Genomic DNA, 16,349 nt, shown 5'->3' on the forward strand with positions numbered 1-16,349 from the left:
CATCCTCCTAGCCACGAGGCTGATGACACGGCTGATACTGTGCGCCCTTGACATGACAGATTGGTAAGCCGAAGGCGAACGTCAGCGTTGATCAGTCTCATGACCTGACAATTTTGTCGTCAGATGTTGACTAGTTTCATCAGACTGCGACTACAAGTGCTGAAGGATCTTCCCCGAGTGATAGCTCATTCACGTTAGTTAGGCCGTAGTACGGCCAGAATGTCATTCAGGGGCCTGTGCCGTGCGGTGCCAAAAGGCGGGAAGGGGCGGTAATGTCATATCATGCCAGGTCGATCGATGTTGGGACTATGGAAAATGATCCGATCTTGGCCTGTCGGGCGCCTGGCAACAGTAGATAGGCAGGCCTCCGGCGGTAAACACATAGGCCGCGGCATTGACGTTGGCGGGTATTTTCGGTAGGCACATCGTCAATTCCGAAGTATTCGGAAGCTCCAGAGACGATATAGGCGAAGCCAGGAGCTCTTGGGGCCGACGAAGCCGTGATACTCCGGCGTATCGGGTCAACCGGGCTGGTCATTGGGTTGGGTGAGTCGAGAGGCAGATCTCGGGCCCCACCAACCACCGGAACACCCCAGCCCTGTTTTGATGGACCGGGTTTGCAGTTCAAGCAGCAGGCCAAGACCCCCCAAGGGCAGAATTGGGTGGCATGCACAACTCCCGGCACCCTTGATAGTCGATGGCGCTTGCACAAAATATATGAGTTGAATCGAAGGGTTTGGACGAGCATGGATGGGTATTTTTGCGCGGATCCTGCCCTTTCAACACGGACGACGGAGCCAAATATGGTGCGGTCCATATGGGGGGGACCGAGAACGGAGTCGTAAACGGCCCTTCTCGATCATTATCTCTTTGGAGCTAAAATCGGCCGAGTCGAGGCTGGAAGTGCCTCATGCACCAGGCAAAGTGTTTCATTAGCTGGGCTCAGTCGAGCTTGGCGGGATGGGCAATGGAGCATTGAGTGATTTATGGAGCTGGGGGGGGGGTTTTCGTCGATATCCATTCACAGCTAAGCCGGACTTGATTAAGACTGCAAGAGAATGCGGTGGCAGGGACCCCAAGATCGGACCCTGGGGCGGAGAAGGAGCTTTGGCGCGGGATGGCGGGATGGATGGATGGACGGCGAGAGGTGCAAGCGAGCTGTTTGAACCAGGTGTGTCTGTGGCATGTCGTGTCTTGAATCCAGTTGAGAGGGATAATAATAACAATTCACAACATCCACCAAAACAAACTGGAACGGTGAGCGAGAAGCTTGAGCATCGAAGGTGCCAGAGCTTTTTGGCGTGGACCACGGTCGTCGTGGTTGCATGAGGAGGAAGGAGGTGGTGGCAGTGAGTGAGTCCACGGGGGTATCGGGCCTGACGCTGTTGGACCAGGGGGTAGCTGCGAGTGTGATGTAACGAGGGGCAAGCCAGCAACTGGAGCAGGGGCCAGGGATAAGGTGCTGTAGCTGACTTTTTTTTTTTCCCGCGTTGAAAATCAAGTGAGCTGCCCCTCCATGCCCCTCCATACCTCACCTCACCATTCCCGACCCTGATAATGCTTGTAGTGCTCGAGTCGTTGTCGGTCCGGTGGCTCTCGTGAAAAGTGACACCACCACCACCACCAAGCCCCGCCGAAGAATGGACAGGAATGAGCTGGGAGTGTTGCAAGAATTGGGGGGAACAACGGGTTGATGGCTAGTTTGTCATAAGATACGAGATGGCAGAGACGGAGCACAGACAAAGTTGAGGTGTCAGGGGAAAAAAAAAGTAGTGAGAAGGAAGGGGACGTCAACGCCACGACCCCATCGTTGTCAATCGATATTCGGAGGTACCGTACTCCAGCACCAGCACCAGCAGCAAAAACCAGAACAGCACATCCCACCTTGCTCTAGTTTCCCATCATGCCAATTGGTCCGAGAACCCGGAGGGTATCATGCTAACGCCACAACATTGGAAATGGCGGCAGCGCCTTCCCGCTTGACGCCCCGCCTCGTCCGTAAAAAGACGCACCTGCTTGGACCGAGTGGATGAGAGGCAACGGCGGGCATGGCATGGGAAAGAAGGGGAGAGATAGAGAGAGAGGTACGAGACACGCGTTACGGGCAAGAGCTATGCGGTCTGAGGTACTGCCGGGCGAGAAAAAGTGTGTGTCATTCATTCGCTCACCCACCGCTCACCACCTGGCGTCGACCAGGCAATCACCCGTTCACCACCTCGAATCACCGAGTCACCTCACCCGTTCTCGGGGCCTCACTGGAGTCTGGAACCACCCCTGCGGAGTGGCCGTACCTGGTACCTCCCTAACTTGCCAAGTCCGCCTTGGACTCTCCCACTCCTTTCCTTGCCTCGCCTCACACTCACCTCACGCCTCTCTTGTTGCTGTGCTCCTGGCTCCCGGCATCCTGCTCCTGCCACGGCCGCCGGCGCTGCGTTGGAAGACCACCCCACCATCTTTCCCTCAACCAAATTTACTATATCTCGCGCGCCCTTCCACCACCTCCCCTCCGTTTCGTCCCTCCTTCTCTCTCTCTTTTCTTGCCATTGAAAACTCCCCCACACACATCAACCCACTTCTGATCTCGTCGAACACTCCGACGTGATACCTATTCAAGGTGAGACCTAGCTCCTGACAGCTCCCCTCGAAGCTTCTGCTTTGCACATTCCCCCCTCCCATCACCCCACCTTCTCGCAACATCGATAAATACCCCGCCTACACGTCGGATCTCCATTACTGAGCGCCGCCCCGAGAAAACTCTACTGACCTAAACAACCCTCAGAAATACCCCAAATACACACAACAACAGACGCCATGGCTCCCATCAAGGTCGGCATCAACGGCTTCGGTCGTATCGGTCGCATTGTCTTCCGCAACGCCGTCGAGCACCCCGACGTCGAGATCGTCGCCGTCAACGACCCTTTCATTGAGACCAAGTACGCTGTGAGTATCACCCCACCTTACCCCTCCATCATCATCATGATATCACGTCTGCCATGACACGAACTGTCTGCTGCTCTCGCACAGCCCGCGTGCTTGGGAGGAGGAAAGACATAGTCATTCAGCTCTCGGATCCAACGATTTGAGACTGAATGTTTGTGAATGGCACGACATGACTGCTATGAGCATCAAACGCTAGTAGGATTTTCGTTGCTGACACGTCGTCCCTCAGGCCTACATGCTCAAGTACGACTCCACCCACGGCATCTTCAACGGTGACATCAAGCAGGATGGCAACGACCTTGTCATCAACGGCAAGAAGGTCAAGTTCTACACTGAGCGCGACCCCGCTGCCATCCCCTGGAAGGATACTGGCGCCGACTACGTCGTCGAGTCCACTGGTGTCTTCACCACCATCGACAAGGCGAAGGCCCATCTCCAGGGCGGTGCCAAGAAGGTCATCATCTCTGCTCCCTCCGCCGACGCCCCCATGTACGTGATGGGTGTCAACGAGAAGACCTACGACGGCAGCGCCGACGTTATCTCCAACGCTTCTTGCACCACCAACTGCTTGGCTCCCCTCGCCAAGGTCATCAACGACAAGTTCACTATCATTGAGGGCCTCATGACCACCGTCCACTCCTACACTGCCACCCAGAAGACCGTTGACGGTCCTTCCGCCAAGGACTGGCGTGGTGGCCGCACTGCTGCTCAGAACATCATTCCCAGCAGCACCGGTGCCGCCAAGGCTGTCGGCAAGGTCATTCCTGAGCTCAACGGCAAGCTCACCGGCATGTCCATGCGTGTGCCCACTGCCAACGTCTCCGTCGTTGACCTGACTGTCCGCATTGAGAAGGGTGCCACCTACGACGAGATCAAGCAGGCCATCAAGGAGTCCGCTGACGGTCCCCTCAAGGGTAAGCTTCTACTGCCCGTCTACGATGTCTTTTCGTGAACATTAGCTAACCTGACACAGGCGTCTTGGCTTACACCGAGGACGACGTTGTCTCCACCGACATGATCGGCAACCCCAACTCCTCCATCTTCGATGCCAAGGCCGGTATCTCCCTGAACAACAACTTCGTCAAGCTGGTCTCCTGGTACGACAACGAGTGGGGTTACTCCCGCCGTGTCCTCGACCTCCTTGCCCACGTTGCCAAGGTTGACGCCTCCAAGTAAATGTGCGGAACACATGAGGACGTCGTGGAGAGGAAACAGGACCCAACGGGTCTTTTAATGAGATGATAAGCAACGACCAACAAAAGCAGTAAAATGAAGATGGGGCAGTCTTTACTTGGGAGGGCGACGAAGACGATGAGTCTCCAAGGCCTGGGGAGGATGATGGTTGTGTCTTTCCCTACAAAACAAAACTCCCAGAATACATGTCCGTATGACGTCTATGAAATAGATTATGCCTACCCATCACAGTCCACGCCTTATATTGAAATGCCCAGTGAACACGGTGAAGAAATATTGAAGCACAAGTCCCATATCTGCATCATGCTGTAGAGGTTCATTTGTCCCGCATCATAACATGTGGGCTGGCCGGTGCTCGAGCTGTGAGGGGTTGTGTGGGTGCGGGGTCGTTCCCATACAATCTCCATCCCGCCTTGGCCGGGGATCGCCGATTCGACCAGTCCCGTGCCGTGCGCATCACCACGTCACATATCACAAAAAAGTAGAGCGAGCCTCTTTGGAAACGGGTTCCGTTTTCTCATTCGACCAGACGTCCGAACGGCGTCTTCCCGAGGATCTCTTTCGTCCTCCGCGCTCCGGGTGCTACTTACACGGCGCGCGCTCAACCCCGAAATGAGCATTTCCGTGTCCCTGCAGAGCCCCAAACGAGGCCGGCCTCGACGTAACATGATGTAGGATACAAGAGCAAAAAAGGAGACAATGTAGCGGTATTCGCGCGCGCACGCACACATATACACGTACGAGGGGATATCTTTTTTATGTACCTAAAAACAACAACAAGAAGTCCACACACACACAGAGAGAGACGGAGAGTCCTTGCTTATCCCGTAGAACGCCAAGCTTGAAGACCGAGATGTCGCTGTCTCGAGTTCCGAGGTTTGATGAACACACACACACACACACATACACACACACAGGAGTGACACTCGTGCGTAGTTCTCTTTCGTCTCGCCAGAGAGAGATTTTTGTCTCCTCATACAATTGATTTCTTTTTCTTGCACACAATACGGTTGGGTTGCGTCCCAGATCTCCCTTGATTAACCCAGACGCCGAGGCGGCTATCGCCGGCGTGGTCGCAACCGTCTTCTTACCAGCCATTTGCAGTAGGCATGATGACAGAGGTCGCTCATAATACAATCCACGAAGGAAGCCCTTAGTGTCCTTCGCCTCCTATCTTGTGGGCTGCGGTGTGCGCGACATGGGGAGGCGATGAGCTCTCCGCCGCAGTAAAGGAGGTGTCGTCGTCGTCGACCCGACTCTCTGCCGGCTTCTTGCCTCCGTCGAAATCCTATGACGACGCTCCGTTGGCCGCCGATACAGTGACCTCGGCGCGCCACGAGACGTTTTCCTCTTGCGTCCACCGGCGCATGATTCTCAGTGCCGACGCCACGGCATCCTCCACGCTCGTCCACGGGCCCATGGTGGTGCGCATCGCAGAAGCCTCCACGCGCTCAGCGGCGTCAAAGGCCGATTTCCACACGTTCGCCCGGCCCCGTTCCGCACCGATAATCTGCCCTGCGTGGGATGCGGGGTCGAGCGACCAGTAGCACTTGATGAGCTCCTCGTGGATCACGCCCTGCAACTGCCAAAACAGTGCCTCCAGCGGCTTGCTCTTCCGTACATCGTGGCGCATGACGTTAAGTAATGGCAGAATGCTACCCCATTGCTTGGGATCTTGCGCCTTGTTCTCCATTCGCCGCGACTCGAACAGCGCCCTGAAGCTAACCATGAATGCCAATGCGGTTTCCAACCCCAATATCATGCTGAGCTTGCTATCCGAGTCGGATATAGGTGCGCCGCGGTCGCTGTTCTTGCGCTCCAATAGCATATCGCGCTCATGCTTTAACTTGGTACCGAGTTTGCTGAATCGGCTCCAACGGTCGCGCAGCGATTGGACCCTGGCCGGGTTCGCGGCCTCTCTGCTGTCGTCTCTTGTCTGTGGCCGGTCACGGTCTGATGAAGGTGGCGCAGCGGGGGTGAGGCTGCTGCCGTCTCCAGGGGTATTGACCGAGTTGCTCGATGCCACTCTTGACATCGTCGTGGCCGCCTTCGAAGGCGTTGAAGGCGTGACCAGCTTTATGGAGCCTGTGATGTCCGACGTCCTGGGTCGCTTCACCGCAATCGAATCGCCAACATGCTCGGTACTGCTGATGGGTCGTTTCCGCGCCTGAGGCGGCGCCGGTGGCTCTATGCTCACTGAGCGCTCCTTCTTGATCGCATCTTTCCTGGGCTGCAGTGCCAGCAGTCTCTGGACAGACTTGGTGTACTTCTTGCTGTACTTGAGCGTGACCATGAATCTGCGAGGCTTGTCCTTGGCCTTTTCCTTTGGTTCTTTTCGATCTTCATCCTCTTCCTTCACTACGATATTTGGTCTCTTGCCAGTCGTCGGGGAATCTGGAGGATGTGTTCTTTGGCCCGTAGTTGAGCCTTTGGTTGGCGTCTTCTTCAACCGTGCCAGTTCCTCCTCGACTATCGGGGGCAATGTCGGAGAGAGCAGCGCCGGAAGCTTGAGGGGGGATTTCGGTCTCTTGATGGGCGGCGGCGGCTCCGACTTCAGGGACTTCTGGGATCTGTTGTGCTCGCCGACATCATCCCGCCTTTTATCTTTAGGACGAGAATCGGACTCGTTCGGTAGGTGTAGAGGAGACAGCAACGGCGGGACTGCTGACCTCGACGACGCAGTTTCAGCCCTAGCTCTACTGCCCGAAGGACTAGGCCTGTTGCCGTTGATGGAGTCGCCTCGCGCTCGCGATACAGGCGACTTGTTGGCGCCTGAGCCCGAGCCAAGCGCTGTTTTCAGAGCCGATCGTCCGTTGGGTAATGATGATGAGCTTGTACCCAGTTTGCCATCTTTCTGCGGTGTCCTGTCATGTGATGACTGCATCTCTTTCCTCCTCGGGGTATCGTCTCGGGGTGTTCGCGATCGTTCATCTAGCGGGGTGCTAGCTTCAGGTCTCGCTCGCTTCTGAGGTCGCAACTCATTGTCGGCGTCCGCAGCCCGCTTCCTCTTCTCTGGGGTATCATTACTTTCTTGAGCCGCCCTAGGCTTGTTCTCTTGCCTGCTCGTTCTACAATCAATCAGTCAACGCGCACGGCTATGGCGCAAGGGGAGCGCGTATATAATATATACCTTTCATCGTGGGCGAGTTCGCGCGTTTTGTGCGCCTTGACGTCTTTTGACGCCTCGGATTCGCGATTCCTGTATGCGTCCATCTTTTTGGGTTCTCGATCGATCCGACCATCCGCCGCTTCCTTCTCCTTCCTCGAGGCGTCGGGCCTCGGCGTCGTTCCAGTGTCGGGAGGGGAATCCGACACTTTCTTCTGCTTGTTCTTATAATCACTCAGTGATAGCTTGGTCACGGCCTTCTTCTCCATCTTCGCGTTCGATTCCTTGGGGGCGGTGGGGTTCGGAGGTTCTTCGCGCATATCATAGTATGGGCGAGTGAGTAGCATACCGCGATCCGCGTCGGACAGCAGCGTCATGTACTGCAAGCGCGGATGCTTGAACTCCTCAAAGAGCTTGCTATGTTCGGGCGGGACGCGAAAGCGCTGGTCGGGGGATACGGAGAGATGATGCGGTCGGTCGGGCAGGATGCGCTGTGCCAGCAGTTGGACCTTCTTCGCCGCTGCTTCCATGGTTTAGTGGCGTTTGCATGCCGTGGGGGCATGAAGGGAAAGGAATCGCAATATGCGCGGTTGGGAGCGCGGAACAAAAGAGCGGGACGGAGCGGGATGGAGAGGTACGATGGTGGTGGATGGGGGTATTGTGGTTGGGATAGCGAGTGTCGGGGGTTGAGGTTGAATAACAAAGGGTCGCGATGGCGACAGCCAATGCGAGGTCGATGGTTGATGCAGATGATGGAATGGGCGCCGGAGCAGAGCACAAAGCTCTCTCCGCAGCCCACGAAGGTATTGATTCGAGCCGGCGGCAATCAGCGCCGACAATGAGGTGCTTGGGTGTTATGCCCCGGGCGGGCGTTGGCGACGATGTGTCGTGATAGCGTGACGTGGGTGTTGGGTACGGCCCTTATCTGGGCGACGTGCAGCAAGTGCCGAAGTGTATCCTTGCGAAGAATCGGGGGAAACGCGAGCAGGTGGCCTGAGACCAAGCTATTGGCGATTGATTCGGCGGTGGCTAAGTGCAATGATTGCGATCGCGACGTGGTTCATGTGTCGGGGGAGATGATGGTTGTTCTCGAGGAGTTGAGTGTCTTGTCCGGTATGTCGTGGACGTGGTCGCTCTAAAGGAGGAGGAGGAGGTGGTGGTGGTTGTCGGGGTCAACGTCGTGTTCGTGGTCGTGGGAGTGGTGCATGCAGGCTCCGAACATTCAACCCTTGCATCAGCAGTAGCGGAGATGAGCCGCAGCGCATTTCCCAGCGTGACCCGCCGCCGCTGCAAAAATGCGATGGGATGGGAAGCGACGCGGCGCTCAAAAGGTGCAGGTCAATCGACGCGAGTTTTGGGTCGGGTCGGTGCGAAGAGGTGTAAGAGCGTCCCAGCAGAGCAGTTGCGCGGGATCCAGACGGGGTTGAGGACGGGACGACGTGCCGCAGGTCGATGATACGGGGTGGGACAAGGGTCAAGGTAGGAGTTGGTATTGGAAAGGGTCAAGGTCGCGCGGGTCGAGTGGTGGACGACGGGGAGACAGACGGGTGGATTTGGACGTGGATTGGAGGTCCAGGTCACAGTGTGAGTTGCAATAGCGCGAGAAGGGAACAGAAAAAAAAAGGTGGATGCCCGGCCTGGCCCAGTCCAGCCCAGCAGTAGGCGAGGTGAGGCAAGGAAGGAGTTGGTTGGTACGGAAAGAAGAGGTCAAGGGTCAGTCAGTTAGGGAAAAAAAAGGAGTGCTAAAGGTGAGGAAGGAATGGCAAGGCCGGACAGGCAAGAGACGAGGCAAGACATGCGCGCTATCGCACAAGCAAGCCAAGCCAGGCCAATGGAAACTGCGGACGACAATTGGACACAGACGATGCGAAAGGGAGATGGTCATTGGAAGTCAGTGACGAGCAGTGCAAGGTGAGAGAGAGGTGAGAAGGCAGGGAATTACTACGTAGGTGAGGCGCGTGCGGGCTTGCTCCCTAAGCCATCCCATCCCGACTGCACCATCGGCACCCAATTGCGCGGTGCAAAGGTTGGTGCCGAGATTGGTCTCTGGCACCTTATCCGCACTGCACGCTGTCCTCTTGACTGGGAGGAGGGGGGCACTGACTGGGAGAGGATGAGATGATCATCTGGGCGTCTCTAGTTGGCATGCTGGTTGGCAATCACTGGCCACTGGCCGCCGATACGACGGGACCTTGGGGACGTACTGGAGGGGAGGGGCTTTCCTTGAGCTACCTTGCTTTACAGCTCGCGTGGTCCACGTCTTGCGGCGCAAACCGTCGCCGGTCCAATGGGTGAGCGCAACGGGAGTGGAATGGGCCATCCAGGAAGGATGGGATGTGCTCTCCTGGGCTAGAAAATGCCCGATGCCTACGTACCTCCCCATGCGTGCGCCTAGGCCGGGTCTGCCCAGCGCCAACTTGTTTCTGCGGGACGGCAGCGTAGCGGCCACTTGAGCTGTTAGCGTGAGGTCAGCCACAATGTGCCCCCAACCTTTGCCTCGGACTGCGCGCGTGTGTACAGTGTGTGCTACCGCCAACACCTTTTTCCCGCTCTGCCGAGACCATATAATATACCCCGTCTCATGGCTGTCTGTCCAAGTACCCATCAAACCAGACAACTCAGCAAAGACGGGCGAGGCAGAAAATGGCAATCGTTCACAGGTTGGGTTGCGGAAATCGTAGAAGCCGCGAAATAATTTGCAACTTCGCCAGCACTGGCAAGAGCCACACATTCTGAGTATGTACTGACGGAGCAGTGACTTACAAGTGGTAGGATTCGTTACCGAACCACTTGTCAGTGACTCGACAATCATTGAACTTGGACAGTATGAAGGCTTTGATTCAACTGTTTCTCAGTCTTTCAAGGTGAGGACCAGAGACGTGTAGATGGTGATCTAGTGTTGGCCCACCCTTGAGGGCAACTAAAAAGGCAAGAGAGAGTGGTGTCGTCTCTGACCGTATTGCCCATCTTTGTAGGCAGGGGTATGCAAGGATGCCTGCCTGGAAAACATATTTACATGTGTTGTGTAACACACTTTGGTATCTTAAGCCAATCCGATGCGCCGTCGCCGTCCTTGTCTTTGGTTTCGCCCACTGGGACTTGAAAGGAATGCGCCAACTCCGTTACTCAATGCCTTCCGTTCGTCACGCCCATCTGCCCCATGTGAGGGCTCGGCCTACGCTTTTTGGTTGCTGGCTCATCGCTTGAGGCCGCCGACAGCTCTAGCACCGCCAGTCGCTGCTCATATGCACTCATTTGTTGGGATATTCTCTCGATCTTGTGCCCGACAACTGCCTCACCAGGTTGGTACCTGTCGATGTATTGGACAATGGCCTGGAAGAGGTTTTCCGTTGTGAGGTTATTCATCTGCGAGTCGAGACTCGTAAAGTTCTGCTGCATGAATTCCAGTCTTCTCTCAAACCTTTCTTCAGTCGCTTGCAGCGTTTGTTCAGTAGTCTCTACTCGTCTGCCTGTCATGCACAGCTGATGCTCTAGCTGGCTGATCCGTTCAGCCTGCGACGCCTGGCTATCGCTAGCAAGTCTGGCCGATTCAGATACAGCGTTGATAGTTTGGCTCGACATTGCCACCTGAGCTTTCAGTGCTTCGATCGTGGCATTCATCGACTCAATCGTCGGCGCGCGTCTCTGGGCAGGTGCGCCGACAGCATCCGTCGGCTCGGAAGAAGTACTAGCGGAACGATATGGACTCTTACTAGACATAGCCTCGAGAGCTTTGAGTCGCGTATCGTACTCCCTCCACTTTCCCTCGTGCTGGATGCCCCTGGGATCAGGGGCTGGGGTGGGTACGCGACTGTTGCCCGAGTTACGAGTCATCTTTTGATCTGATCCTTTCTCGAGTGTCTGGACTTGATCTTCTTTGGCCTTGATCTGCGATGAGTGGTCGTTTTGCTGCTTCGAGAGGGTCTGCAGTGTTGGAATTTGGCCCTCTACAACATCGACCCGTTGTTTCAAGTCGTCAATCCAACCACTGAATTTCTTCAAGACGGCAGTGTTCATGTTGGTAAAGGTTTTGACAGTAAGAAATGAGTCCCCTGCCGATGGCACCTGCATTGCTGATCGTAGTTTCTCGACAGCTAGCTGCGATTCCTCTGTGCCCGAGCGTAGTCGTGTCATCCCGGATTTCAGCTGCTCTTCATTTGTTTTGAGGTATTCAGTTTCGGACTTGAGTTGGTCAGTTGCAAGCCTGAGATGCTCCACGCTCGACCGGACTTCAACCGTGTCGGACCGCAACTGCTCTGTGCCTGACTGAAGCTGTTGGATTCCAGACTGAAGAACATCTGTATCCAAATGGAGCTTCTCGTTGTCTGATCTGAGCTTGCCATAATCTGTCCGGAGCACAGTGATATCATCTGCAGCCCTCTTAGCATTCTGTTCGAGTCGTGGCAGAGTAGCCGCAATAGTATAGCAGCCTTCGGTGATGAGGTCAACGTCCATCTCGCCAAGTTTCTGGTCGTGTGCCGCCATTGTTGTCTCCAAGTCGGCCAATTTGTCTCGACACTGGTCTACCATTCTCTTGACTTGAGTCAAATCTTCAGAGGTAATCGCGGTGTTTTGCGGTGGTGGGGGCAGCGACACCGCCTTTGATTTCTCTTGCAATCGCTTGATGGACGTGTCATGCTCGTCAATTTTTGTCGTCAAAGATGTCTTCTGGTCCTGTAGGTCTTGAACCTTCTTTTTGAGGGATTCATTCTCGATGCCCAGTATCTTACGCAGAGCTGTTTCGGTCGAAAGTCCCTTTTGAAGGTCTTCTATCTGTTTCTTTCGTTTTGCCACATCTTCTTCGTGTTGTTTTTCAAGTGCATCCAGGCGGGAATTGAGCCGCGTCTCGAGATATTCGAAGGAGCGGGAGCTGGACACAGCTGAGCGGTGATCTTTGTCTTGCTGCTGAAGCTCGGCAAAAGCTTGTAGCAAGGTCGTAGCGAATCCTTCGGCCGAAGTGAGCCACTGCTGGTCTACAATGCTTACTTCCTTGTACAATGCGTTCAAGTCTTCAGTATCCCTCTTCTCGAGCTTGTGGTGATAATCCTTCAAGGATGGAAACTCGGCATATTTAGGATGCGATTGGGCGTGCTCTTTCTCCCTGGCCTTAGCACGCGCCTCGACCACGTTTTTCCGTAACTGTAGTGCACCCTGCTCATTGCTTCGTTGCGATAGCTGCCGTAGAGCCGCGGTAATCTTGGCGATAGATGATGCTTCGTTCGTGGAATGAGGTGTAGGCGGCGCAGAAGATGATGGCGTTGTCGGCATCGGTGCTCTTTGAGGCACTATTTGTTCAAACAGTTAGCTGCGCTACTCTCTAGGGGAATAAAAAGCATTCATACGTGGTTCTGGGCCACGGTCGAAGCGTGGGTCTATTGGATTGCTGGGCTTGCTGTGTACTGGCGAAGACAGTGATCGATGCGAGAGGCGATGATCTCGGGGCCCTGTCGGAGGTCTTGGGTTCTCAAAGTCTCTAGATCGATCACGGTCCTTTTCTCTATCGCTGTCCCTTTCCCTGTGGCTGCGATCCCGACCTGGAGAGGGCGAGCGAGAGCGTGGGCGATTGGATTCTCGGGGGCGGTCTCGACGATCTGTTTCGCCATCCCGTCGATTATGGTAGTCATAGTGGTTGTCAAACCTGTCACGGCCGCGACGACCTTCGTTGCCATCAAAGCGCCTATAAGACGACATGCTGTGAGGAGTATGTGCTTCAGATCGAAGCTCGGATTATGACGCCCGTCTTATTCAATATGAGGCCATACCCACACCACATCCTCCAGGTGTGTATGTATGTATGTATGTGTGCCGTAGTGAATGTGAAAAGGCAGAGACGGCAAACTTAGGAGGGGAGGAGTAAGAATAAAATGAAAAAGGACGTCTTGGGGGAAAGGAAAGGTGGGATGTCGAGAATGTCGTCGTCGCGTCTTCTTGAAAAGCTGAAAGGAGCGAGCAGCGCTAGGAGTCGTTGCCGTCTAAGAGTGAACCTTTTGCTCCTTTGAATAGGCACCTCCTTGCACTTGGGCGGTCAGTCGCGTATGGTACCGGATACCGTGCCCACCTTCCTCTCGCGAATTGTGTGCCTGTTCAGATCGGCAAACCCCAGCTTAATTAATCTGCCAAGGAAACTACAACGTGCTAGTTTGCAGCTTCTAGGGGTAGCGATTTAAGTGAGATGAGGGGCCTTGGCCAGGTGTGGCAACGTATTTTCGGTGTTTAGGTGCACTATTCCTGGAGGTTTGTTTTCCCAGGGCGTGGAAGATGGACGCAATTTTCATCATTAAGTGAGATATGAGAATTGCTCAAGAACAGTTAGCATCGAACGGTGGTGAGCGATTTGAGAGAAGAGTTTTCTTCTATTAAAGGGGGGAGCCACACCCAAGAACTAGGGCGCTGGATATCATGCAGCGACCCGAAGTGGTTTTCTGATCGAATGTTTATGCACTGACGCGAATACAACGCCGGCGCGACTTTTACACCTCTAGTGATGGAGGGGTTATGCTACCTTGGGCACCTGAGGGTAGCTTTAGCGCGCCACCAGAAGGGTGGGTGGGTTTGAGGGTGGAGGAGATTGAGGGTCCTACCTAGTTTTGCATCGTTTGAATGCTGTGTGTGACTGTACGTACACTATTGATGATGACGGATCGTTTGCTGTCCTTGTTTGCTTTCTGACCGGGGAGCAAGACAGAGAAACCGGTCCAACGACAGCCGATGTAGGCAGGCGATGGTGGGGCAGCTGCACCTAAACGAGCAGGAACCTAGCAGAAGTGGCGCTACCACAACCGTTCCTGCTTCGACTTATTGTTGGACTGGGCCTCTAAGCTGCAATGTTTGTGCCTGCTCCCTTGTCTCCCATGGCCTCTTCCACTACCAGTACCTGATGTAACTTGATATGATGATGTTAGAAGCTTCCTTGTACCTAGCACCTTGCCAGAATAGCACCGTACTTCTTTGTCGACCATCGATTGAGGTTCTCGCCGTCGAGAGAGCCGAAGGAAATACTAAGTGTATTCGTTGCCTTACACATCCCATACTGGCTGGCACACATGTCACTTACAGGAGAGACCAGCTGCGCTGACTGTTCTGCATGAAACAAGTTTCTTCCATGGCTTTCAAAGTATTGCGGAAGAGAAGATGAGTTGCTCTCGGTCAGTTTAGACTATAAAATGATCACACCTAGATAACCCAGTCTGATCTCCCTAGTAAGTTATCTTGGGTACTGTAGTGGTATGATCAGCGTTGCGTCAGTGCACATTTGGGATTAGGATCCGAAGGGTAATTTGGAGCTTAAACAGAGGTGGCACAGTGCCCGGCTCTTAGACTGTGGCGTTTAAGCGCTAGCCGCGCCACGCTATGCCTGTGCAGCCTGAGGTAAGCGCGTTCCCAAATTTCTGAACGCGCATGCCCAGCTTCTCAGCCTTGATCGCAACCCGTCCGCCGACGAACTGTTTTTGCGCCTCATCAACGAACATCAATACCGCACCTCCTCACCTCCATCAAAACAGTCAATTGCCAACACGAAAACTACACCAGTAGTAACCCGAGCCGATCGGTAATCCGTATTTAAGATGGCTACGGTATGCTGTGTTCTTCGTCCAAGTCCTTACCATCCATACTAACATAACCCGCAGCCCGTCATGACCGTCTCCGAGAGCAAGGAGCTCAGAGGGCTCAACCTCATTGCGGCTCATTCCCACATTCGCGGCCTCGGCGTCGATGGCACAACATTGGAGCCCAGAGCGGCGTCCCAGGGTCTGGTCGGGCAGGAGAAGGCCAGGAAAGCCGCTGCCGTGATCCTGCAGATGATCAAAGAGAGCAAGATTGCTGGAAGAGCCGTGTTGATTGCCGGCCCCCCCAGGTCAGTCTTTTTGCGGTGCGCATAGTCGACGAAGGGCCACTTGACTAACTTTGTGTACCCCCCAGTACCGGCAAGACTGCCATCGCAATGGGCATGGCGCAGTCCCTTGGACCCGACGTCCCCTTTACGTCCCTCGCATCCTCCGAAATCTTCTCCCTCGAAATGTCCAAGACCGAGGCCCTGACACAAGCCTTCCGAAAGTCGATTGGTGTGCGCATTAAGGAGGAGAGCGAGATCATGGAGGGCGAGGTCGTTGAGATTCAGATCGACAGAAGCGTCACCGGCGGCGCCAAGCAAGGGAAGCTGACGATCAAGACGACCGACATGGAGGCCGTCTACGACATGGGCGCCAAGATGATCGATGCCATGACCAAGGAGCGTGTCATGGCCGGCGACATCATTTCCATCGACAAGTCTTCGGGCAAGATCACAAAGCTCGGTAGATCATACGCACGCTCGCGCGATTATGATGCCATGGGCGTCGACACCAAGTTCCTGCAGTGCCCCGATGGCGAGCTGCAGAAGCGCAAGGAGGTGGTTCACACCGTCACGCTGCACGAGATTGATGTCATCAACTCGAGAACACAAGGTTTCTTGGCGCTGTTTTCCGGAGACACTGGTGAGATCCGTAGCGAGATTCGTGATCAGATCAACACCAAGGTCGGGGAGTGGAAGGAGGAGGGCAAGGCCGAGATCGTCCCCGGTGTCCTGTTCATCGACGAGGTTCACATGCTCGACATTGAGTGCTTCTCATACATCAACCGCGCGCTGGAAGACGACCTCGCGCCCATTGTCATCATGGCCAGCAACAGGGGCAACTCCCGCATCCGCGGAACGGACTACCGCAGCCCCCACGGCCTGCCCCTCGACTTCCTCGACCGCGTCGTTATCATCCACACCAACACATACAACCAGGAGGAGATCAAGCAGATTCTCACCATCAGAGCCCAAGAAGAGGAGGTCGACGTCTCGCCCGACGCCCTGGCGTTGCTCACCAAGATCGGACAGGAGGCGGGTCTGCGCTACGCCAGCAACCTCATCACGACGTCCCAGCTGATCTGCGCCAAGCGCAGGGCGAAGACGGTTGAGATTTCCGACGTCCAGAGGAGCTTCTCGCTTTTCTACGACCCGGCCCGCAGCGTCAAGTTCGTCTCCGACTCGGAGAAGCGCTTGATCGGCAACGACGGTGCCGTTGACTTTACCGTCACGAACGGTCACGGCGATGCGATGGAGTTGAGTTAGGCGCGGTAAAAG

General features: G+C 55.1%; 5 protein-coding genes across 5 annotated transcripts; 2 read left to right on the plus strand and 3 right to left on the minus strand.

Annotated features, from left to right (window-relative positions):
- Positions 1-2,811: 2,811 nt before the first annotated feature.
- Positions 2,812-4,116, plus strand: ColSpa_07125 (glyceraldehyde-3-phosphate dehydrogenase; the record flags this gene model as incomplete). The annotated part of the gene is made up of 4 exons (XM_049273337.1): positions 2,812-2,940; positions 3,170-3,340; positions 3,623-3,854; positions 3,914-4,116. The coding sequence occupies 4 exons, from the start codon at positions 2,812-2,814 to the stop codon at positions 4,114-4,116; spliced, it is 735 nt and encodes a 244-aa protein (XP_049129294.1).
- Positions 3,059-4,131, minus strand: ColSpa_07126 (uncharacterized protein; the record flags this gene model as incomplete). The annotated part of the gene is made up of 3 exons (XM_049273338.1): positions 3,059-3,297; positions 3,592-3,862; positions 3,928-4,131. 3 exons carry the CDS (start codon positions 4,129-4,131, stop codon positions 3,059-3,061), a joined length of 714 nt encoding a protein of 237 aa, XP_049129295.1.
- Positions 4,132-5,422: 1,291 nt separating this feature from the next.
- Positions 5,423-7,770, minus strand: ColSpa_07127 (uncharacterized protein; the record flags this gene model as incomplete). Its single annotated transcript, XM_049273339.1, has 2 exons — positions 5,423-7,202; positions 7,265-7,770. 2 exons carry the CDS (start codon positions 7,768-7,770, stop codon positions 5,423-5,425), a joined length of 2,286 nt encoding a protein of 761 aa, XP_049129296.1.
- A 2,596-nt stretch (positions 7,771-10,366) lies between these two features.
- ColSpa_07128 (uncharacterized protein) lies at positions 10,367-12,508 on the minus strand (the record flags this gene model as incomplete). The annotated part of the gene is made up of 1 exon (XM_049273340.1): positions 10,367-12,508. One exon carries the CDS (start codon positions 12,506-12,508, stop codon positions 10,367-10,369), a length of 2,142 nt encoding a protein of 713 aa, XP_049129297.1.
- Positions 12,509-14,805: 2,297 nt separating this feature from the next.
- ColSpa_07129 (RWD domain-containing protein 2B) lies at positions 14,806-16,337 on the plus strand (the record flags this gene model as incomplete). The annotated part of the gene is made up of 3 exons (XM_049273341.1): positions 14,806-14,814; positions 14,869-15,099; positions 16,011-16,337. 3 exons carry the CDS (start codon positions 14,806-14,808, stop codon positions 16,335-16,337), a joined length of 567 nt encoding a protein of 188 aa, XP_049129298.1.
- Positions 16,338-16,349: the final 12 nt, after the last annotated feature.

This window comes from Colletotrichum spaethianum (assembly GCF_022836535.1).
Source record: "Colletotrichum spaethianum MAFF 239500 DNA, contig18, whole genome shotgun sequence".
Lineage (NCBI taxonomy): Eukaryota > Fungi > Ascomycota > Sordariomycetes > Glomerellales > Glomerellaceae > Colletotrichum > Colletotrichum spaethianum.